At 36.7% G+C, this 26,308-nt stretch overlaps 1 protein-coding gene across 4 annotated transcripts in view; it reads right to left on the reverse strand.

Annotated features, from left to right (window-relative positions):
* The window catches only part of POLR3B (RNA polymerase III subunit B), a 137,489-nt gene that overhangs the window by 59,836 nt on the left and 51,345 nt on the right, over window positions 1-26,308 (reverse strand). For 2 of the 4 annotated variants that reach the window (XM_036252172.1, XM_036252174.1), the window contains 6 exons: window positions 12,696-12,857; window positions 9,629-9,829; window positions 7,323-7,485; window positions 5,940-6,093; window positions 3,892-3,966; window positions 3,215-3,313 (listed from right to left, as the gene is read on the reverse strand). In XM_036252172.1, the coding sequence (XP_036108065.1) occupies window positions 3,215-3,313; window positions 3,892-3,966; window positions 5,940-6,093; window positions 7,323-7,485; window positions 9,629-9,829; window positions 12,696-12,857 (854 nt within the window). The remainder of the gene's footprint in view (window positions 1-3,214; window positions 3,314-3,891; window positions 3,967-5,939; window positions 6,094-7,322; window positions 7,486-9,628; window positions 9,830-12,695; window positions 12,858-26,308) is intronic. The other 2 variants (XM_036252173.1, XM_036252175.1) reach the window with 2 other exon arrangements.

Here is a 26,308-nt window from a genome sequence, read left to right on the forward strand (position 1 = left end):
TGAAACTGAGGTTTCTGCCTTGAGTAGCACAATGGATGAAATTGCTATTTACACGGTTAGTATATAATAGTTCTCCCTTATGCTCAATGTTGAAATGAAGGCTACAGAAACAGTACTTTGACCACTCTTATTTAACATAGTACTGGAGGTCTTAGCCACAGCAATTAGACAAGAAAAAAGTAAAAGAGATCCAAATCAGAAAGGAGGAAGTGAAACTGTTGTTATTTGCAGATGACATGATATTGTACATAGAAAACCCTAAAGACTCCATCCAAAATCTACTAGATGTAATAAATGAATCTGTCAAAGTAGGAGAATACAAAATTAACATCCAGAAATCAAGGGCATTCCTATACACCAACAATGAACACTCAGAAAGAGAAACTAAAAAAACAATCCCATTTACCATTGCAACAACAAAAAAATAAAATACCTAGGGATAAACTTTTTTTTTTTATCCTCACCCAAGGACATTTTTCCATATTTTGTTCAGATAGAGTGGGAGGGAGAAAGAGTGACAGAGAAACATCGACGTGAAAGGGACACATCAAGTGGTTGCCACCCACACAACCCAACCTGGGCCGGGGACAAACTGCAACCGAGGTACATGCTCTTAGCGGACACTGAACCCGAGTCTCTCTGGACCAAAGGCCGGCGCTCTAACTGCTGAGCCAAACCAGTCAGGGCAATAGGAATAAACTTAACCAAGGAGGTAAAAGACCTGTTCTCAGAAAACTACAAGACATTGAAAGATATAAAAAAAGTGGAAACATATACCATATTCACAGACTGGAAAAATCAACATCATGAATATGTCCATACCACCCAAAGCAATCTACAGATTCAATGCAATCCCTATTAAAGTACCAACAGCATATTTCACAGATATAGAACAAGTACTCCAAAAGTTTATATGGAACCATAAAAGACCCCGAACAACCACAGCAATCTTGAAAAAGAAGAACAAAGTGGGAAGGATCACAATACCAGATATCAAGCTATACTATAAAGTCATTGTAATTAAAACAACCTGATACTGGCACAAGAACAGATATACAGATCAATGTAACAAAACAGAGAACCTGAATATCGACCCAAGATAGTATGCACAATTAATATTTGACAAAAGAGGCAAGATCATACAATGGAGAAAAGACAGTCTCTTCAATAAATGGTGTTGGGAAAATTGGACAGCTATATGCAAAACAATGAAACTAGACTACCAACTTACACCATACACAAGAATAAATTCAAAATGGATAAAAGACTTAAATGTATGAAACCATAAAAATCCTAGAAGAAAATGCAGGCAGAAAAATCTCAGACATCTTATGTAGTGGAATTTTCACTGATACATTGCCTAGGGCAAAAGAAACAAAGGAAAAAATGAATAAATAGAACTACATCAAACTAAAAAGCTGTACAGCAAAAGAAACAGTATCAAAATGAAAAGGAAACCCACTCTCTGGAAGAACGTATTTGCCAATGACACACTGGATAAAGGGTTAATATCCAAAATATATAGAGTACTCATATAAATCAACAAATCAACAAAAGGAAGAAAAAGAATTCAATTAAAAAATGGGCAGAAGACCTGAATAGATACTTCTCCAAACAGGTCATACAAATGGCTAGGAAATGAAAAAATGCTCAACATCTCTAATCATCAGAGAGATGCAAATTAAAACGACTATGAGATATCACCCCACACCTGGCAGAATGGCGGCCATCAACAAATCCTCAAACAACAAATGCTGGCAAGGATGTGGAGAAAAGAGGACTCTAGCACACTGCTGGTAGGAATGCAGACTGGTGCAGCCACTACGGAAAACAATATGGTGTTTGCTCAAAAAATTAAAAACGGAACTGCCATTTGACCCAGTGATCCCACTTCTAGGAATATACCCTAAAAAGCTTGAAACACCAATTAGGAAGAAGATATGCACCCCTATGTTCATAGCATTGCTATTTACAATAGCTAAGATCTGGAAACAGCCCCAGTGCCCATCAGCAGATGAGTGGATAAAAAAAGCTGTGGTATATTTATACAATGGAATACTATACAGCTATAAGAAAGAGAGATCTCTTTCCCTTTGAGATGACATGAAGCGACCTGGGCAGTATTATGCTAAGCAAAATAAGCCAGTCAGAGAAAGACAAGTACCACATGATCTCACTTATTTGAGAAATATAATGAACAAAATAAGCTGCTGACCAAAAGAGATCCAGAGTCACGGAAGCAGGGAACAGACTAACAAACCTCAGAGGGATGAGGATGGGGAGTGGAGTGGGAAGGGTGGGAAGAGATAAACCAAAGAACTTATTTATGCACAACCAACTGACAGGTATTAGGCTGGGGAAGGCAGGAGAGGGGTGCAAGCAGGAAGGAGGGTATCAATGGGGGAGAAAAGGGAGACATCTATATTACTTTCAACAATAAAAAAATAGAAAGAAATAGTACTCTGAGATATTCATACCTCTAAGGAATTAAAATTCTGACTGAAGGCGTTATTTACTAACTTATAATTAGACAAAAATATAGTAGTATAATTCATCTGGTAGCAGGAAACAGAAAAGTACTTTCTTGACTAAAGACAAACAGTTACCAGCTGGAAGTATTAAACTCCCTAACTATTTAACAATATAACTGCAAAAATTCCAATTTCAGGGGTAGTACATCAGCAACAAGCATCAGACAGCAAGTTATATAAATGTCCTCTAATGCTTCTAAAAATACCACTGTTCTTGAAGAAACACTAAACATATCACCATTTTACGTTTATATTGCACATAAGTTTAGAAGTATCTTTACCACATACTATGTAGGGAATTCCTGCATTGACAATAAGAATTCAGATGTCCACTGATAAAATCCTATCTAAAAGAGATAAATACATCTTTTACATCTCCTGATTCATTAGTTGAACTTGGAAAGAAATTAAATATTGAAATCAGAGCAGCAATTCCTTTAAAAAATAAACTAAATGTAAAATGAATAGGAAAGATAATTAAGTCTAAAAATTACTTGTTAGCAGTTTTGTGATAGTCTTACATTAGGATAAATGATGGGTTATGGCTTATTATAAAATAGTATACTTCTAATAGTAACTACTAAGAGAGCACACAATAGAAAAATTGAAGATGGGATAAAAAGAGAAGGTAGTTTCTATAAGCAGAAAAGGTTTTAATTCTGGTTGTTATGAATCCTACTTACTTATTAATTGTATGCTCATAGAGTGCGATGTTACAATCATTTTCTTCATTCACATCTAGATATTCAACCAGACTCTCATGTAAGAAATCTTCAAAATTCCTGGGAAAATTTTGGTGAAACATACATTACTAAAAAGCATTTCATTACAATATTTTATATGCAATAATGGAAGATACTGGCGTTCGTTAGGCCTGAAACACCTTCCTCTCCCAGAGAATATCACTACATTGGGATATTTGAAACATTCTATTCTTGGGTCATACATCGATCATAAATCACTGAAACAACAGTAAAACACCTATGATTCTTGTCAATATGGTCTCCACTTCTAAAAATATATTTTATGACTTTAGGAACTCCATCTGATGAGAGACCCACAGTGTTTATATCAACATATTAATGAAAGTCCTTCTCTTACTATAAACACTTAATAGTACACTAATTTACACCAAGAATCTGTAATCCTCATGATCTAAGTTGATAAAAATTTTATAATATCCAAGCAAATTCACATAGAGGAAAATAGGTTTTTAACAGGCTAATATATTTAGGGGGGAGGAATTAATAGACTAAAAGTGAAAAAATAATATTCTTAAAAGCTCAGATAAAATAATATTACTGCTGACTATATCATGTGAATACTAATGAGATTAAAAGGTTTGCTTTTGGCCATTTACCTGTACCCTTGAGCCAGCTCTTCCATATGCTTATTCGTGACTGCAGGCTTTCGTTTCTTAACAATTATGTAGGGTCTGGAATGGAAAAAATAAATTCATAATAATTCAACAGAACAATTAAGTCAGCAAAAAGTTTACTATAGGGAAATGAGGGAACCTATAAATATAAGCACACTTATTTCTGGATTGAGGACACCAGGTAATGTGAGTGAAGAGTCCTACTTTCTCTCTCTCACATGTATATACACAGACATACATATCAGCCCATGTTTGTATGTGTGCACATACATAGGTATATACATCCAGTACTTCTCCAAGTATATTAGGAAATATTAGGTTGTGAATGAAAAGGCAACTCAAATGATACTCAATAAAGCTAAAAAGAAAACAAAATCTTTAGTGTCCCATCTTAAACTGTGGAAAGGCATCATACTAAAAGCATCTCCTATTTCATACTGGAAATATGCGATCTATTACCCATTAAGTCGGTAGGCAAAAAACTGTCACTGGAAGATTACAATGGCATTTTGTAGTGAGGGTCTGATGAATATCAACTGTTTAGAGTGGTTTGATTTAGAATAAACATCACTGGGCTACAGAGCAGGCTACCTAAAGTTACAAATGACCAAAACAAATGGCAGTAAGTTTGCAGAGAATAAAGTTTTACTTTGTGATTTTTAGTGGTGTAGTGGGTGTAAGGTAGAGAGGGTTTTTGATCTACATGCTCTGGTAGATTAAACTGTAACTGTCAATGTTGATTTGCCGCTGAGGGCTTCACCACCACAAGGAAACACCAACACAAAGGATGGCATGTGGCACTGAAACGTCAAGGGCTGTTGCTATTTGGATAAGCAGCTCTTACAGAGGAGCAAGTAACTGCCAGACACTTGTACACCTTACCCTAAAATCCAAATGACTATTTGAGGACTAATGAGCACTTTTAAACAGTTAAGAGGAGCTGCACAATTACAGTTGCTGAAAAATGAACTGGGTAGACTTTTCATGGAAATCACCTTCAAGGGCTGCGGTTTAGTTCAGGTTAAGGGACTCAGAGTGATGACAAAAGCAGAAGTAGGAAAGGGGGGGATCACATTTAGCTACCTCAATTACCTTTTACTTTCACTCAGTAAATTCTAATTCTTCCTGCCAGATCTATGATATGCCATTATAAAATTACTTCTACAATTAGTTTTCTTTTAGACTATGCCATATTATATTAGATGTAAGGAAAGAGAAAAATCCTTAAAAAGAGTAACCTAGAAAATGCCATTGTTTCTCCCACCCCTAAAAGGACTAGGTTAGCCACAGATAAGCACCTAATGTGTGCCTGGCACTTACCACAATCCATGTTTTTCATTCTTGCCATTCCTCAGCTTTTCTCCTTTCCTCCAAGTAACACAATCCTACTCATTCTTCAAAGCTCAGTTCATAGCAACAGAATACAGTGGGTACAATCATGATTGTTGGAGTCAAATAAACTCTAAAGACTTTTGAGTGAAAAACAGACTCCAACAGTATCTAGCATTGGGTAGATTACTTAATTTCACAAAACCTCACTTTCTCATTTGTTAAATGAAAATTATAACAGAACCATAAGTTTTCTGTAATTAAAGCCTTACATATAATACATCTATTAAAATAATAAATAATGGCTATCATTTACTACTAGCATAGTTGGCTGTTATTAATAATTATTTCTGCCTTTGCCAGAAGACCAAGCTTTCTGAAGGCAGACTCTCATTAATCTTTGAATCCTCAGTACCCAGTATGTATATTCATGAGGTGTTTACTAACTGAATGAAATATATTTAGTAATAATGAAATTTTATATATTTTAATAATGAAAGAGTTTGTTAAAGCAGATTCAAAATAAAGTCTATTTCTTTCTTTCAAAAGTAAACAAAAGAGATTCTTAAGAACTCTTTTTGTTTTTTTTTGTGGTACGTGCCCCTGGCAGGAACCGAACCTGGGACTCTCTGGTCCATAGGCTGACACTCAACCACTGAGCCAAATTGGCCAGGGCAAGAACACTTTTAAGCAACTTATACCTGCACAACCTTCCTCCATCAGAAGAAATATAGACACATCGATCTGTAAGATTTGTTGAGATGGAAACAAATTCATTGATATATCCTGCTCTTCGCATCAGTCGAAACGTATTTACTAGCTTCTTATGGTCTCGAATGACACCCAGGATATTACCTAAGCAGAAAAAATATTTAAGACAGAAATAAAAAAGAAATCTAACAGGATTTAAAATATATATTCAATAAAAATGATAAGCAGCAGTGAGTAGTCATTAGAAAATACCACTGACACCTCTAGCCAGTCTACAAGGCTGTAGGAAAGCAACAGAGTGGAATGGTTAAGGGCAGTCTAAGGGACCTGAGTCTAGGGCCAGCCCTACCAGATGCTAGAAGAGTAACCCCAGAAAAGTAAGCCTCATTTTCCTCATCTGTCAGCACCATGCTGGGGGAATAAACTCAGGGTCCTGACCCCCTGGGTTTGAACACTGGCTCTATCATTTCCAAAAAGCTGATGTGAGGATTAAATGAGCTGATCTTATGTAAAGCACTTAGAACTCTGCCTAGCACCTAGTAAGTGCTATTATTAATAGATTTTGTTGTGATCACCATCTGTGAAATAAGGAAAGTAGACTTTGCCTCCCAGGATTAGCTTAAGGATTTAGAGAGGTACTAGCTAAAAGTGAAGAGTGATAGCTCACTCAGTGTTGGCCACTGGGATACACTGAATGAGGCAGTCAGTTAACAGCCATTTTCCTACTCACCAGCCCATGCAGTAAAGGAGTAATGCCTCCCAGAACAGGAGGAAGAAGAGTGTGGGGTCTAAGTGGTCAGGATGAGCACATGGAGCACAATGGAGAGAGGACAGGCAGCCAGACCACCAATTCTCAAGTGGAAAGGACAAGGTACACTTGCTAATAAATCTCTGGAGGACTCTGAAGGGGGTGGGACGGGGCAGATGAAAGAAGCAACTAGAGCATGAGGGGAAGAAATGAGACCCTCTTGCCATAACCTGTTTATAATCAACTATTAAGTGACTGAATATGTCAACTCACTATCAGGACTGATCTGTTTACTTTTGCAGAATGCCTCACACATTTAACTTGAACTTAAAGATCCCATGTTGAGGCTTATTGCATGGTTCATGTGCTAACAGCTGCAAAAGTACAGAAAGCAGCTAGTCTCTGCAATGTTAACTTTTAGCTATGATAGCTGTATCCTTGAAGAACCTGGATGATCTAGCCAATGGAATAACTGTTTCTGTTACCATTTTTCTACCTTTAAATTAAGGTCAACCTGGGCTCAGGATCAAAGTTTATTTGTGTTTTAAATATATGAATAATAATGGGTTCCTGCCCCCTCCCCAACAGACTGTTTAGGATCAACATGTCTCCATAATATGCTCACCATTGAGGAAGACAAGAAACACATTTGGGTAAGAGAGCTCTTCTCCACATAATAAATTTACATCTTCTACTCCCAGGTTACTGGCTAATTTAACAATGGGTCCATCTTCCATGTCAGTTGTGATGTGCGTCATAAGGGCCAAGTTTTTAACCAAACCACATGCCTAAAAAACAAAGGATAGTCATTTCTAAGAATGAACACTAGTAATACAAAGTACAGTTTGTGTCCCAAAACAGTTCACCACTTTTTGCTGATGGCAATGTAAAGCAGTGCAACCTTTATTTTATTTTATTTTTTTGTCCTCACCCAAGGACATTTTTGCATTTATCTTCAGAAAGAGTGGGAGAGAGAGAGGGAGGAAGAGAGAGAGAAACATCGACGTGAGAGAGACACATTGACTAGTCGCCACCCACACAACCCCAACCGGGACCGGGGACAAACTGCAATGGAGGTATGTGCCCTTAGCAGGAACCGAACCCGGATCTCTCTAGACCACAGGCCAATGCTCTAACCACTGAGCCAAAATGGCCAGGGCAGTGTAACCTTGTAGAGGACAGGTTGACAATTAAAAAACCTTAAAAATGTACATACCATTTAAACCAGAGGAATTTATCTTAAGGTAACAAGCAAGGATATAAACATAGATTTAACCATAGAAATGTTTAGCATAGTACTATTTGAAATGGCAAATAATGCTAGCATTACAAATGCCACCCCCCAAAAGAAAATGATTAAAAAAATTGTTATTCTCAGACAACAGAACATCATAAGTCATTAAGATGCCATTGTATAAAAACAGTACAAAAAAACATTGATAAATGTGGACATGTAAAAATATACAACTTCTGGACGAAAATGAGAGACAGTTTACAAAATAACTGGCAAGTACGCTATAAAGCTTCTTGGTCATAAAAAGCAAAGAAAGACTGAAAAATTGTTCCAGATTAGAGACTAAGGACACTGGACAACTGAATGTGTAATCCTGGATCAGAAAAAAGACATTAGTGGGGCAAGTAACAAAATTTGAGTAAGATCTATAGGATATAGTATTGTTATCAATGGTAATTTTATGAAGTTGATAACTATGCTATGATTATTTAAGATGTTCACATTTGAGGAACCTAGGCGAAGGATTATGAAAATTCTTTGTACTATTTTTGCAACTCTTTTGCACGTCTAAAATTATTTCAAAAAGAAATGCAAAAAAATTTAACTTCTATACAGCCAAAAAAATCTAAACAAAATGATAAATAAGTATATAATGTAGCAAATAGAAAAAAACAATGAGACATGTTACACGTAAAAATTATATTTTCAATTCTTAAAAACCACCTGCTGCAGTGATGCACAAAATAGGTTCCTTATCAGGGTCAGCTGAACCAACCTCTGGGAAATTTAGAGTTTCAAAGCTCAAGATGTTTAAATTATGCAAATTTTACAAGATGCATAATTTTAGTGTGAATTTCCATAAGGTTTAAGATAAGTTAGAAAAATAATTTTTAAAAATCACAACCCTGCATAAACATCTATTTTTCATTTCTCATAAGTCATAGCAAAATTCCTACAGTTTGGAACTTACGTCTTGTATTTGTCATAAATAATTTATTCGTTCAGCATATATTTATGGGGCCTTTACTCTGAACAAGGCTCTATGCTAGGAGCTTGGGACACAATGATGAAGCCAACAAGGTTTCTTCTTCCTGAAGTTTACAATTTAGAATGCATATAATCAAGTGAAACCAACAATGGTTAACATGAAGGAGAAAGGATCATGACACAGGAAGTAGTGGGTGCTATGGAAATAAAGCTATTTAAACTCTTTGGTTTAGTGTTTAGGTAACTGCTTGTGTGTTCTACATAACTGAGTCGAAATCCACTTTAGGTCTTGGGCTATGTGCTCCTACTTGGCTGCAATTGCAACTACAATGTCCTCTAAGGACACCTAAAGAAAACAAGTGGAAGTTTAAAAAGAGCTCCTCATAAGCAAAGGTAATGGGTCTCTCAATTTTCCTTCACATCCTTGTCTCCTCTCCATTGCATGGTTGGATTCTTGGGTCAATAAAACAAGATAGAAAATTTGGACCATGTTTCATTTAGGTGAAATACTAAATCAAATGGTTCTGCAGGTACTAATTTTGGAATGATACTGATGTCATCCTGACAAGCTGCATTAATATTTCGTGGCCAGATAAGTGGCTGTCCCCCCAAGAAATACAGCCTGGCGAAACAGGAACAGAAAACAGAAGGAGAACAACACCAATAGGTATTAACCCTGACATAGCATAGAGACTCCTCAGGTACCTTACCTCTCCTTCAGGAGTGTCTGAAGGGCAAAGCATTCCCCACTGAGATGGTTGGAGGGATCGAGGACCACTCACTTTTCTTGTTTTTTCAAACTGGGAAGAGATTCTTGTCATCATGCCCAGTGCAGATATATATGACAAGCGAGAAAGCACTTGAGTCACACCTTGACGGTCCATTTTAAATCTCTTTAGAGACCAATTTCCCTATAGAGAGAAGAAAGACATAGACTGCAACTGATCATTCGTAAATTGCCTGATACTTCACAGTTACTCTGAGAAGTTCATTGTAGGAACTACATGTTTATGAAATTAGAGCTATGATATATATTCAACAATCAAAATGTCACAATTAAAATTAAAATTAAAGTTTAGCCAGGTTTTTTATTTAATAAATATTACTTACCTATCAGTCATCTCAGAATGCTTTGATGCATCAACCTTATCACCTCAAAGCAGTTATTTTCTGAAGAACTAATTATATCCCAAACAAGCTGGTTCAAGTAGAGATTTCCACTGGAAGCAATAAGCTAAGAGAACAGTAGCAATTTCTACACACATTTAAGGTAAAACGAGCTTGAAACTCAAAGAGATAATTTCATGTTGAAATGTGCCATTATTTAAATGTCTTCCAAAATTAGTCTTAAAGGAAAATATAGCAACAGAAAAATGACTCTAATAGCAGTCATCAGTGATAATGAATAAACTCTAGGCTTTTTAAAATTTATTTTCTTGTTGAGAGGCTTCTTAATTAAGGCTAAAAACTGCATATTTATTCATATTAAGAAATATTATATATCCTCTATGACTATCATGTCAATCTTAAAATAGATCAATAAGAAATAAATCTTGAACATTAAACTCAATCTTCTATGTGTTAATTATTTTATAGTTGTATTAATTACACATATTAAATATTCTCAAAGATAATTTAAAGATTAAGGTCAGAAACTGTAAATTTAAAAAATTCATGACAATATGAATGGCAGAAAATAGTATGCTTAGAAAAGCAAAATAAATTAAACTAATTCAATGACCTTTCTGATTCAAAAGCAAAAAAAAAAAAATTATATCTGCCAAACAGTGGTTCTCCATTTTTCTTTTTAGACTCTGATAAAAGCTATGACTGTTCTCTTGAGAAAAACATACATAGGTCATGAACACAAAATTTTCATTCAATATCAGGGGAGGACCCATGGATCCTGGGTTAAAAACTCTCAAAATAGAAAAACTGGTTGGGTTTCAGAAGCAGATGACGTAATGTTTGAATTAAAATATGTGACTTTAGGGTCCTCCCTCACAAATTAAAGTTTAATCATTATTACAGTGAAATTCTATCACTTCAGAAACATGGAAAAGAGCTAAATTCTAAGAAACTCCATCTACTACAAAGCAAAGAAATAAAGCAAATACATTTATCCTACAAGTTAACTTCTTTGCTGCCTTTTCTGTTAACTCCTTTTATGCTTTGAATGAGAATAAATCTCATAAAGTGACTTATGCCCAGAGAGTAAGAGTAAGGTAAATAAATATTCTGCACAGAACTAAAACAAGGCAGCAACTGCTGGCAAAAGGGAAGTAGATGGGAAGTGAAGCCAAGATGTTCGGCATGAGAATTTGTTCTAGTATTCTGCAGGAGGGTTACAAAAGGGAGAGAGAGGAACAGACAGGGTCTAAAACTGCTCTCCTGAGAAAATTTATTTGTTGAAAATATTCTACTAATGGCAACACAGAATTTCAGAAGATGACCTTCTTCTGGTTGCCTGCAAGTTGGGATACACCTGCAGCAAGGCCTAATTACTGATTTTTCTAATAAGCTGTCTTCTCTGGGAGGTAAAGCACATCACTTAGCAAATGACCTGAAAATCATGGGAAAGCAAGGAAAAGTAATCCTAACAGAAATGTGTTCAAATGGTCTCTGGAGGCTTCTCTTCAAATATCCAGGAATGTACTTTTAGGCAAACTTGGGCCACAAGATTTTAATGTGCCTAAACAGGCACAAAGGGCTGGTTTACCTCAGGTTTAGATGTAGCTGTCACAGCAAGGGCTAATCACAGAGATTAAACATTTCTAAAGTCACATATTGTAGCAAGTCTGCTACTAATTCTTTCATTAAGGGAATCAATGTGTAACATCATATTATTCTTTTGTTGAAGCAAAATCCCATCCATAACACTAATTTTATGTCTGGCATATAAAACATAAACCAGACCTGATCAGATAGACCTATAGTTGTTACACTTTAAGAAAAGGAGCAAGAACCTATCTGATAACCCTTTATGAATAGCCAGAGGCCCTGAATACGCAGCAGCTGCAGAGGCCTAAATTTATCTCGACGTGAGGAAGAGCTGATAGCCTTTTGAGGAATACAAACCTACAATGAAATGAAATATTTTGTACTGTTATGAACAAAAGTTGTCATTAATTAACCTAGTTGTAATATGTCCATTTTATCACTGAAACAAATGGGGAAACATACCCATGAAAACAATGACTATTAATGGTGAAACTAAAAAATTTTTCCTTTACGTAAGAGTATATCTATTTTCTTTCTGCATCGTTTAACGGCAACTATAATTTGGCAATAAAGTCATATAGCGACAAAATTACTGCTGATTACATTTAGACTATCTTTCAAAGTAGAAAATGTGTGATTTGTAAGCATCTATATATATATATATATATACACACACACACACATTTTTTAAAATCTAGATTCTTAAATTACTTAAATTTCCATTCTACTGAATAGATTTATATGTTTTTTTTTTTTATCCTCATCCGAGGACATTTTTCCACTTTTTTTTTTTGCACAGATAGAGTGGGAGGGAGAGAGAGGAAGAGAGAGAGAGAGAGAAACATCGACGTGAAAGGGACACATCGAGTGGCTGCCACCCACACGACCAACCAGGGCCGGAGACAAACTGCAACCGAGGTACATGCCCTTAGCGGGAACCGAACCCGGGTCTCTCCAGACCGCAGGCCGATGCTCTAACCGCTGAGCAAAACCAGCCAGGGCTGAATAGATTTATAAATAAGTTACAAAACTCTAAACGAATGACTGAAGACTTACGGTAGAAATGGCATTAACCATGCCGTTGGTAATCTGGTCTTGACGCATGTGCTTGACTACATCAAACTGGGCGGCTCTTTGCTTAGGAATCACCTGGTCTGCAATCTTCTTCATTTCAGAATTAAATTTTTTGAACAAATCTTCAAAAAGAAGAGATAAAAGCTGAAGAAAAAAAAAGTACATGGTAAACTTTCAAAATGCATTACTACTTTATTTAATACATTTTTAGGTTTTTATTAAGCTTTGTTAAAAAAACAAAATGAAGAAACTGCCTAAAACTGAAAACAATATATTTTAAAATTCAACTTGATAAAGATGTGCTTTACTTTGCTTAATAAAACTCACACCATCTATTCTTACTCATTAATCTCCAGACCAGTGAAAACTGGACCACAGACTCATACCAATCCTCTGACCAGTGCCTGGGCTCCACAAGCCTGCATAAACAGAGAATGATGTAAATGCTGAAGAGACCAAATACAGTATAAAACAAATTAGTTTAGTCTATGCTACAAAAAAAAAAAATGTTTAAGCCCCTATTTTAAGATTTTTGGGCCCTGGCTGGTTTGGCTCAGCAGTTAGAGCATTGGCCCGCAGACCAGAGTGTCCTGGGTTCGGTTCCTGCTAAGAGCATGTAACTTGGTTGCAGTTTGTCCCCAGCCCTAGTTGGGGTCGTGTAGGTGGCAACCAGTCAATGTGTCTTTCTCTCATCGATGTTTCTCTCTCTTTCTTCCCCCCTCTCTCCCTCCCGCTCTAGCTGAAGATAAATGCAAAAATGTCCTCCAGTGAGGATAAAAAAAAAAATTAAAAAAAAACACAAAAAACGATTTTTGGGGAATGAAATTAATCAATTAATGAAATAGATGAGTAGCGGAGGTGGAAGGAAGGCTAGGATTTGGGAAGTAAGTAGAACTCTTAAGAAAGATGTGTAAGAAAATTAAAAAAAAAAAAAGAAGGGCCAGTTGGTGTGGCTCAGTGATTGAGAATCCACCCATGCACCAAGAGGTCACTGGTTTGATTCTCGGTCCAGGCACATGTCCAGGTTGTGGGCCTGATCCTCAGTGGGGAGCATGAAGGAGGCAGCAAACTGATGTTCTCTCTCATTGATGTTTCTATCTCTCTCTCTCCCTTTCCTTTCCTCTTTCTAATATCAATAAAGAAAAGAAAGATGTGTAAGTTCCACTGTAGAAAGCCACATGACAACATCCTTCCCACTCTCACAATTTGAAAAAAGATGAATCATCTACAAAATCGTAAACTGCTTGACTCTTACAGAGAGAGAAGGTTGCAAGGCAACTGAATGGTGACAAGTCTCTCCAAGGACAGACAGGACACATGACAGAGCAAATGTTTGCCATAAAAGCAATCAGCTATAATTTTAAGGACTTCTTGGATGCCAAATGTGGGCTACCATAAAAGCTTAGAATCCTTAAAACCTGAGACATAAGAATATCCACATTCACAAGTTCTTTTCCATGAGTGCTCATGAAAGATTGGAGTAAAGCCTGAGAGAGTAAGAACTGAGAGAGATTTGTTGGAACAAGCAACAAAATCCCTACTTCCCTGGAGTTTCTCTCACATGAAGCAAAACCATTAAGTCACTGGAGAAGGGTCATGAAATGCTTCAACCAATGGTCCCAGGCAAAGGTAACCTGCACTGAGAGAGAGGTAGAAACAAAGCTGTAGGTCTGCAAGGGTGGAAGAGGCACTCTCCCTGCAACCACCATAAGCCATGCACCTGGTAATAAGAATCAGCAGTCTACTGCTGGAGGAAGGCCAGCAAACCTTCTGGCCACTGATTCCAGGAAAAGGTAGAAGGCCAGATGCAAGAGGAAAAGACAAAACCATCTTTCTCTGAAGGAGGGGAAACCTGCTTGAATCAAGCATCCTGTACTGACATAAAGCAAGGGTCAGATACCAAAGGGAGGGCAAAAACTGAAAGCTTTCTTTCATAAAATTGAGAAAAAGAGAAAAATGTTCATTTCACCACTCCCATTCAACATTGTATTGTGGGGTACCATTCAGTGCAATAGGGGAAGAAAAACAAATACAAAAATAGAGATATTGGAAAAAAGAAATAAATGTTTCATTACTTACAGATAACATTTTTGTTCACATAGAAAATCCCAAAGAATCTTAAAAAACAAACAAATAAACAAAAAACCCTACTAAAATCAATAAGTGTGTTCAACAAACTTACGAGATACAGGCCAATATACAAAAAGTAACTATATTTAAAACATTAGTGAGAGAAATTAAAGAGAATCTCAACAGGAGAGATATACTATGTTCATAAATAAAAAGACTCAGTATTATTAGATATCAATTCTCCCTAAATTGATCTATAAATTCAAATGAACTCTCAATAAAAAACTAGCAGGCTTTATAAAGAAAAAATGGAGATGATAATTTTAAAATGAAATAAGAATGCTAAAAGTCCTAAGTTTATAATGCTGGGAAGAAAAAAAGAAAGCCTTTCACTATCCACCACTACAGGAAAATAGAGAGCTAAATTAATATTTGCACACTGGTTTTAAAAAACAAAAAACATCCAGCATGTATTCATACTGGCTTTTCCATATAAATTATATCTCAGGGTAGCCAAAGAGAAGCTAACGAAAATATTCTTTATTGAAAAATCCCAGCTTAATAGTGCAGAAAGAATGAAACTATCGGACTATCGCTATTTAGTATGCCCTAATTAAACAATGGACAAAGGAATGATAAACAGTGGCAGCTAAATGAAACCATCAAGATATAAAAAGCTGATGGGGAACTTTATAATGGATGAATCAGGGCCCCAAACATCTAAACCCAGTGATCAATTCTGATGTCACAATAAGTAGATATAACCAGACACAGTCTTAAAAATCAACAACAAAGGCCTTGAATAGGATCTAGCCTCTGATTAAGTACTGGTTTACAAGAAATATAGAGGATAGAGGAATATATAAGAATATATATGTTAAATGACACCATGGAGATACCTATAGATCAAAAGGAATTTAAGAGATATACCCACCAAATGCAATATATTAGATGTGTTTGGATCCTATTTGAACAATCATACTATAAACAACAATGTTTATAAGGAAATCAGAGCAAATTAAATATGTAACAGATCCTTGATAATTTAAGCACTCATTCTTTTAAAATTTTAGGTGTGAAAATGTTGTTGTAATTTTTTAAAGTTGTATCTTTTAGAGATACATTTTAAAGTATTTACAGAATGTGATTTGATATCTGAGATACTGAAATGATTTGATATCATAAAGATTCCGACAAAGATTTACTGGACTGATAAATAAATTCAGTAAAGTATCAGGATATAAAATAAACCTCCAGAAGTCAATTGCATTTTTATATATCAACAATGAACTATCAGAAAGGGAAGCTAAGAAAACAATCCCATCTACAACTGCATCAAAAAACAAAAACAAAAATAAAAAAACCTAGGAATAAAGTTAACCAAGGAGGTAAAAGACCTGTAATTGGAAAATTATAAGACTCTGAAAAGAGAAACGGAAGAAGATACAAATAAATGGAAGCATATACCATGCTCATGGGTAGGAATAATTAACATGGTTAAAATGTCCACACTACTCAAAGCAATCAACACAATTCCTATCAAAATACCATTGGTGTATTTCACATAACTAAAACAAATAATCTATAAATTTATACAGAACTTCATAAGACTCTGAATAGCCACAGCAATCTTGAAAAAGAAGAACAAAGTTGGAGGAATCATGCTATCTGACATCAAACTATACTACAAAACCATAGTAATCAAAACAGCATGGTACTGACATAAAAACAGACATATAGGTCAACGGAACAGAATAAAAGATCAGAAATAAATCCACACTTATATGGTCAATTAATATTTGACAAAGGAGACAAGAATATACAATGGGTTAAAGACAGTCTATTCAATAAATGGTGTTAGAAAAATTTAACAGATACATGCAAAAAATAAAACTAGACCACCTTCTTACACCATATACAAGAATAAAATCAAAATGGATTAAAGACTTAACTGTCAGACTCAATACCATAAAAATTCTAGAAGAAAACAGAGGCAGAAAATTTCAAACATTTCTCTTAGTAATCTTTTTTCTGAAATATCTCTTCGGGCAAGGGAAACAAAAGAAAAAATAAACAAATGGGACTACATCAAACTAAAAAGTTTTGGCACAGCAAAGAAAACCATCATCAAAATAAAGAGACAACCAATTAAATGAGAGAACATATTTGCCAATGACACATCTGCTAAAGGGTTAATATCCAAAATTTAAATTCATACAACACAACACCAAAAAGCCAAAGAATTCAATTTAAAAAATGGGCAAAGAACCTAAATAGACACTTCTCCAATGAGGACATACAGATGGCCAATATGAAAAGATGCTCAACGTCACTAATTATCAGAGAAATGCAATTAAAACCACAATGAGATATCACCTCACACCTGTCAGAATGGATATCATCAATAAATCAACAAACAAGTGTTGTTGAGGATGTGGAGAAAAGTGAACCCTCATACGATGTTGGAGGGAATGTAGCCACTGTGGAAAACAGTATGGAGTTACCTCAAAAAAATTAAATATGGCAGTGCCTATGACCCAGCAATTCCACTTCTGGGTATATGTCCAAAAGAACCCAAAACACCAATTCAAAAGAATATATACAGTCCTATGTTCATTGCAGCATTATTTATAATAATAGCCAAGCTATGAAAGCAACCCAAGTGCCCACCAATAGATGAGTGGATAAAAAAGCTCTAGTACACATATACTATGGAATATTACTCAGTCATTAAAAAGAATAAAATTTTATAATAGCATGGATGGACCTAGAGGGTATTATGCTAAGTGAAATAAGTCAATCAGAGAAAGGCAAATACCACATGATTTCACTTACATGTGGAATCTAAAGAACAATATAAATGAACAAACAAAACAGAAACAGACTCATAGATACAGAGAACAGACTGATGGCTGCCAGAGAGGAGGGGGATGGGAGGACAGGGTGAAAAAGGTGATGGGATCGAATACAAATTGGTAGTTACAAAACAGTCATGTGGTGTAAAGTACAGCACAGGAAATACAGTCAGTAATATTATAACTATGCATGGTGCCAGTTGGGTCCTGGAAATATCAGGGGGAATACTTTGTAAAGTATATGATTGTCTAACTACTATGCTGTACATCTGAAACTAATACAAAATAATATTTAATGTAAACTGTAATTAGAATATAAATTTTTTTGCCCCGGCCAGTTTGGCTCAGCGGTTTATCAGCCCGCGGACCAGAGAGTCCTGGGTTTGGTTCCCACTAAGGGCATGTACCTTGGTTGCAGTTTGTCCCCAGCCCTGGTTGGGGTCATGGGGGTGGCAGCCACTCTCACATCAATGTCTCTCTCACATAAATGTTTCTCTCTCTCTCTTCCTCCCTCTTCTCCTTCCCGCTCTGAGGATAAGTGCAAAAGTGTCCTTGGGTGAGGAGATATATATATATATATATATATGTAAATTTTTTAAAAACAACTGAAATTGCATGATGGATATATGAAAGCAAATTTTATTAGCTAATTCTATTTTAATATTTAATATTAAATTCCAATATTTAATATTATTTTAATAGCTAATTCTATTTTTGTATGTATTTGAAATTCTGTACATGTTTAAAGATTTTTAATGAAAACTAATTCTAAACTTTATATGGAAAAGTCAAGACCCTAAAACAGCCAAGTCACTCCTAAAAAAGGTAAAGGGACTGATGACTGCACAGACAAACTGACCAATGGGTACAACAAAGAGACCAGAAACAAATCCACACATATATTAAAACTTGTTATATGACAGAGATGGCACTTCAGATCATTGAGGAAATCAATTATATACTGGAACTTGGTATTCATTTGAAAAACAAGTAAAATTGGATGGCTTACTTAATTACATGCACAAAAATTCATTACAGATGACTAAAAAACAAATACCAAAAGAATAAGTTTAAAATATAAAAGAGCAGCCCTGGCCGATTTGGCTCAGCGGTTAAAGCGTCAGCCTGCGGTCCAGAGAGACCCGGGTTTGGTTCCCGCTAAGGGGGCGTCCCTCGGTTGCAGTTTGTCCCTGGCCCTGGTTGGGTCGTGTGGATGGCAACCACTCAATGTGTCCCTTACACATCGAAGTTTCTCTCGCTCTCCCTCCCACTCTATCTGGACAAAAAAATGGAAAAATGTCCTCAGGTGAGGATAAAATATATATATATGTGTGTATATATATGTATGTATGTGTGTGTATATATGTATGTATGTGTATATATATGTATGTGTATATATATGTGTGTGTATATATGTGTGTGTGTGTATATATATATGTATGTGTATATATATGCTTTTATATATATATATATAAAAGCAGTAGTTAACAAAAGGTAGGGTTGACAAAATTGACTACAATTAAATGAAAAACTTCTAGACATCAAAAGATCCCACAAAGTTTTTTTTTTGAAAGAAAAAGAACCCAGACTGGAAGAAGATATCAGCAATACATAATTGACTAAAAAAACAAAAGTGCCTGGCCAGTGTGGCTCAGTGGATTGAGCATCATCCCATGGACTGAGAGGTCCCAGTTCAATTCCCAATCAGGCCACATGCCTGGGTTGCAGGCTTGATCCCCAGGAGGGGGCATGGAGAAGGCAGCCAATTGATGTTTCTCTCACATGAATGTTTCTCTCTCTCCCTTCCACTCTCTCAATAAAAACATATTAAAAACAAAACGAAAGCTAGGAACCCAGATATACAAAAAAAAAATCTTGAAATCAATAAGAAAAATGCAACAACTCAAATGGTATTTCAAAGAAGAAAAAACAGTTATGGTCAATAAGCGTATGTAAAATAGGCTCAACCTCATCAGTAATGAAAAAAATGTGAATTAAGACCACAAGGAGATGCCACTTTACACTCACTAGATAATCTAGACAAAAGTTTGAAAGTCTGGTACTAAATCAGAGGATGAATATCATCAACTCACATACAATGCAATGAACAAATATTTGGAAAACTATTTTGACATTCTCCAGTTAAGGTGAAGATTTAACTTGACTCCAATGAGTCGGCAATCCTATTTGTAGAAACTCTTGCATCTGGGCACCAGAAGATAGAAATAAGAATGTTAATATATTTTTAAAGGGGAAATATATGCTAATTACTTCAAGAGGAATTGAGAAATTTTGTAAGCTGAAGATTTTCTAAATTCCATACTATGTTCTTGAATGTTTGTTACCCATGAGTTTTTTGACTCATAATAAAAATATTCAAAGCCAATGAGTCTTCTACTCTAGCCATTACTAAAGACAGAATTTACTGAGTAGAATGTGATGTTATGCTTTTCCCCTTTAAGTTAGACACAGCCTCCTACTTTTCTCCTAAAATTGATTTTGCAAATAGGAAAGGCAGGGTCTTGGACTTGAATTTACCATGTCAGAACTGTTCTAAAAAGAAAACTTCCTTCTCTGAGGGCTTAATCCTTTCTTCCAGTCAGACCCAGCAGTTTCACTCATGGAAAGAAAAGAATATGGGAATGAAAGCAGGTGCAGAGGGGTAAGAGGGAGGAAGAAGCCCTTTTCATCAACTTCCTGTAGAAACTGGCAAAAGAAACTTGAATAAGCATTCTGAACGAAGCAAATGCCCTTAACTTAAACCACAACAGCTCAGCTCTATTTTAATTAGCCCCTTACACTTAGACTTCTGTGTCTCAAATTATGACAAGGATTTTTTAGATCCCAGATGAACTGTTATAGCCCCCTGATTCAAACACAAGGAAATGCTCCTGGTACTAAACAGGTAAAAAGTAAGAGTACACTCATCAGAACTACTGCCTCATTAATAAATTTCCTCACCCCTAAAATTTCAATGTAAGAGAAATGTTCTCCAGTTCACAAAGCAGTGAGACACTACAAGGCCAAGTCACACAATAAGCCACATTATTTAGGTCAAGAGTGAAATGATTAAAAGAGAAGGAATGCTGGTGATAATATTCAATACCTTTCATTGCTAGTATGAGGCCTTTCAGCCTGCTTAAGACAGGAGCACTAAAGAGCACATTATATTTAAGGAAAAAATGCTGACAGCTCATCAATTGATTTTCAATGAAAATCCTAAAAAAATTAATAAAGAAGTTAAGCTGCTGAAATACAGTTTCACCAATTAGCTTAATGTCAGAGAATTCTAATTAGGCGTCTTGAGATTGCTATTTAGTGTTTAAGCCTTCAGAGTGCCAAATTCTCCCTTTCACACAAACTGGTTGCAAAATTAAAGACATTAGGCAGCCTTAATTACATTATCAGAACAGCTGGGATTAGGCAATCTCTGAAGTCAAGACGGCATTCTTTTGTCACAGGGTGGAAATCCCTGGCTTTCCAGGGTGCCGGATTTTGGTGCCGTTCCATATCTCACCCATACAAAGCAAGCTGCATTAGACACAAAAAATTTGCAGACAAAGAATAGAGTAATGCTCAGCAAATAATGAACACATTACAGAAAAAGAAAAGGTAGGTGAAAAGATTAAGCCTGAAATGGGTAGGTTTTGCTAACACCTCTACTGGCGGCTGGCCTGCCAGCCCTCAGGTGGCAGTAAGACTGAGGGAAAGCTCTGTGGACCCCTTTGGCCAGTGGATACAGCTCTGTTATCTAAAGCTGAAGCACATTTATGCTCTCTCATCCCAAGGGGTGTGAAATTAGCAGCTATTGTTTTTACACATTTTAGCCAACACAATACCTTTTATGTCTTTACATTGTTTATAAAGCGATGCTTTCCTGCACACGGGAACCCTTGTTTTAATTTTAATTTTTTAAGCAACAGGATAGTTTCTACTCTACCCTCTCCTGACTCCATTCCTTATTCCTCTAAACAACCAAGAATCTTTTTTAATGAAGTCATTTAACTGCATGATTTTTTTCCAATTAAAATACCATAAAATTGATGGTGGCGGGGATACCCATAATCACCTGAACAGTGGTCAATCTGAAAGTGGCCAAAACCCACTTGCTAGCATTAGCCATTAGCCAACAGAACTCCCCAAGTATGTAGACATTAATTTTTCCCCCAAACCTAAAATTGCTATAATTTTTTAATTCTAGTTTTTAAAATTTTAGTTGAGGTAGTTATCTGCTGGTTACCATCCCAATTATCAATCAACATCTATTGTCCAGAATACTGCCATACCCTCCTAATAGCTCCATTCCTGGCCTGTTCATCTCCGAATCAGATCTTTCTAAACTGAAAATCAAGTTCCATCACTTCCCTGCATGTAAAACTAAATCCAAACCCCTTCCACAGCCTACACGCTAGCTCTCCAATGTCATCTCTCACTGCCTCCATACCCCATGCACTCCAGCCACACTGATCCTCTTGCAGTTCCTCCAGCACCAGGACTGTCTGGGGATGGATACACTCGCTTGGAACTCTTGCTGGAATATACTTTCCAAGGTTGTGTGAGACTGGCTTCACCTCATTCAAAGTCTTAGCTGGCATATCTGAGGGCTCAGTTTAAAAATATCACTTTTTTGCCCTGGCCAGTTTGGCTCAGCGGTTAGAGCGTCGGCCCGTGTGGATCAGAGTCCCAGGTTCAGTTCCCACTAAGGGCACATACCTCGGTTGCAGTTTATCCCTGGCCCCGGTTAAGGTCATATGGGTGGCAACCGCTCAATGCGTCTCTCTCACATCGATGTTTCTCTCTCTCTCTTCCTCTCTCTCCCTTCTGCTCTATCTGAAGATGTAAAAATGTCCTCAGGTGAGGATAAAAATAAATAAAAATAAAAATATCACTTTTTCAAAGCCTATTTTTTATTTTCTTTAAACACTTATTTACAGTTTACTTGTTCACTGTCCATCTCCCCTACCAAAATGCACACTCTTGAGAACAGGTGCCTCATAAAGTCTTGGCCACCATTGTGTTTCGATGCAGAGTACTTTATCTGAGGATAGAGAGATGTCTATAAACAGTTCCTGCCCTCAATAAGCTTAAAGTCTAAAGGCAGAAAGAGCATGCAGGTAAAGAATCATATAGTAATTCAGCATGCAAATAAAGACCTGAACAAAATTCTACTGGTATTTGGAAGATAGCAACTAACTATTCCTGGGATTCACAGATGGTTTCAGGGAGGGTGACACAAAGAATGATGAATGGGTAGGAGCTCCTCATTAGGGGGAGGCCGAAGGGGAGATGAGTGAGGGGTAAATTGGGCAGAAGGCATAACTCAAAGAGCATCATGGTGTGTTTAGGAAGATGTAAGTGGCTCACCTTGGCACAAGATCAGGCTAGAAAAAGGTGTATAGGGCAAGATCATCACAGACCCCATTAGCCCTGCTAGAGTCTATACTTTGTTCTACAGAGTAGTCAACTGTGTTTATAAATTCCACACATATGTTCTAAGGAAAGGGCAAATAGGCAGAGAAACAAGCTCTTACATCCCACTTCAACCAGACAGGCTCAACTTTTATCTATTTCAATATTGGGATTGAAGAGTTCATGCTTCAAAAAACCTTGAAATCCACATCTGAAGCTCAAGCCTGCTGAGGGATGCTCCTCGGAAAAGGGCATGTGCTTCGCCTAATCTCACAGTAAATGCTCAGGAATGTGTAGAGATTGCTTTCTTTTTTTTTTTTTTATCCTCACCCGAGGACATTTTTCCATTTTTTGTACAGACAGAGTGGGAGGGAAAGAGAGGAAGAGAGAGAGAGAAACATCGATGTGAAAGGGACACATCGAGTGGCTGCCACCCGCACGACCAACCAGGGCCGGGGACAAACTGCAACCAAGGTACATGCCCTTAGCGGGAACCGAACCCGGGTCTCTCCAGACCGCAGGCGGGCACTCTAACCACTGAGCCAAACCGGCCAGGGCGAGATTGCTTTCTTTCCACCAGGTGAACAGGCAGGCACCTGGCCAGAGCCTCCAGAACAGACAGATGGGAGAGGCAGCTAAGAATCTGAGAAGGTACACAGGGGATTCAAATGTATTAGTTCTGTGTTTACTCTTAAGATGAGTTGAGACTTGTGAATATTTGTTTTATGAGTTTTAATACACCAACACACATACATGTTATTTATAGTCTCATATGCAAGAAATATTTCATAACTAAAAAGCACATACACATCCCTGGCCGGTTTGGCTCAGTGGTTAGAGTGTCAACCCGTGGACAAAAGGGTCATAGATTCGATTCCAGTCAAGGGCACATACGTAGCTGGGTTGAGTGTTTGATCCCTAGCCCCAATTGGGGTCATGTGGGAGGCAACCAATTAATGTGTCTCTCTCACGTCGATGTTTCTCTATCTCCCCTTCCCTCCTTCCATTCCACCCTCTCTAAAAATCAATGGAAAAAAATCCTTGGGTGGATTTAAAAAAAGCAACACATACAAAAAAGCAGGCATATGTCAATTTCTGAAGCAACACATGCATTTCACTGATTAAATCCCCCCTTAAGTAAGAAGGATTGGAAGTAATGGCCAAGCAACATTCACAGACATAATACTGCTTTGAATATCTGTTTCATACGAATGAGAACAAATTGCTTTAGTATATGATTTCTTCTAAAATTGCAAAGCCTAACTCCAAACTTGCTTTCTGACAAGAGACTAAAAAATAAGGTCCACAAAACTTAGCATAAATTCACACATAGCCCCGAATGTCTGCAAGCCGAGAGTTTCCAATAGTACAACTTTAAAGTGCCAGTTTAAAGATATTTGTATATTCATAAGATGTCTTTGGAAGGATAGAGGAAAGGAAGGGAAAATGACCGCTAGTGGAAAGAGGAACTAGGAAACTGGGTCAGGTGGGAAGGGAGGTCAGAAATGGGAGACTCATTTTTACTGTACAGTTTCTTATAATTGTCTGAAATTCATTTTACTATGGTTAAGTTATTTTTAAAAGCATTTTTACTGTGTATTGTGATTTTTATTTTAATATCTGTTATTTGATAATGTTGAATTTACTGTTTTATTTTTTAAATCATAATTTTTTTTTAATTAAAAACATCTGTTTAACTTGCTAAGACAAATAACCATGAGAATAGCAAAAAAAAGCATCTCACATCTCAACTGTGATCAAAAGAACTAATCAGAATGTTTCAACTGTTTGATGAAAGAAGACAGAATTTACAGCCAAGTTAACAGCCTTAAAACAAAGAAAAACCAGAATACTCTTCAGAGGAATAAGACAGAATCTAGAGCCTCTACAACTCACCGTCCACAATGTCCATCAGGATACAATCTAAGATTATTCGACATATGAAGAAACAGGAAAACATGACCCATACTCAAGAGAAAAGCTAATCAAGCAACTGATCATAAGCTAACTGCAATGTTGGAATTAGCAAACCAGGATTCTGAAGTAGTTATTAAAATTCAAGGATATAAATGAAAATATGATTGCAATGAATGAACCAACAAGAGGTCTCAGTAGAAAAACAGAAGGTATAAAAATACTCAAATGAAAATTTTAGAACTGAAAAATACAGTATCTAAACTGGATGAGTGTAACAGCATATTAGCCATGACATAAGTAAACCTGAGACTAGATCAATAGCAATGATCCAATCTGAAGAACAAAAGAAAATTAACAGAGCCTCAATATCCAAGGGTCTAACAATATAATTTGAGTCAGAAGAAGAAGAGAAAATAGTACAAAAGATAGCTAAAAAAATAAAGCCTGAAAAATTCTCAAATTTGCTGAAAGACATAATTTAAGATTTAAGAACTTAGTGAACCCTACACAGTACAAGGCAATTCTTTAAAACCAAAGATAAAGAGAAAATATCAAAAGTAGCCAGGTGGCCCTGGCCAGTTTGGCTCAGCGGTTAGAGCATCAGCCTGCGGTCCGGAGAGACCCGGGTTCAGTTCCCGCTAAGGGCACGTACTTCGGTTGCAGTTTGTCCCCGGCCCTGGTTGGTCGTGCGGGTGGCAGCCACTCGATGTGTCCCTTCACGTCGATGTTTCTCTCTCTCTCTCCCTTCCTCTCTCTCCCTCCCACTCTCTCTGTACAAAAAATGGAAAAATGTCCTCGGGTGAGGATAAAAAAAAAAAGTAGCCAGGTGTATATTCTAGCTCTTTAATTTAAAGGCAACTTCTGACTTAAATGATGAAATACTGAAGTTTTAGACTTTTAGATACTTGCTGCTCAGTTGAAAGGGGTACATTCTCTTAAAGTAAGATATAATTTATCAACTAAGACTTAAAATGAGATTAGTGACATTCTCACTAACCCACTTCTACTATATCACCAAAAGTTAGGGGATTGTTTACTTGTTTACTGTCTATCTCTCTTAATAGACTCTAAGGACTAAGAGAAAAGGGAACTTTGTCTTATTCCTCCTGTATTTCCAATTCCTAGGACTATGCCTGGCATATGAGAGCTGATTAATCATAAATATTACTGCTTTGGCCAGTGTGCTATGTTGGTTGGAGCATCGTCCCATACACCAAAAGGATGCAGGTTCAATTCCCTGTGGGGGTGTGTGCAGAGGGCAACTGATCCATGCTCTCTCTCACATCACATCAATGTTTCTTCCCCCTTCCCCACTTCCCCTCTCTCTGTTGTCAGTGAGCATGT

The sequence above is a fragment of the Molossus molossus genome, unplaced genomic scaffold, assembly GCF_014108415.1.
Source record: "Molossus molossus isolate mMolMol1 unplaced genomic scaffold, mMolMol1.p scaffold_m16_p_10, whole genome shotgun sequence".
Lineage (NCBI taxonomy): Eukaryota > Metazoa > Chordata > Mammalia > Chiroptera > Molossidae > Molossus > Molossus molossus.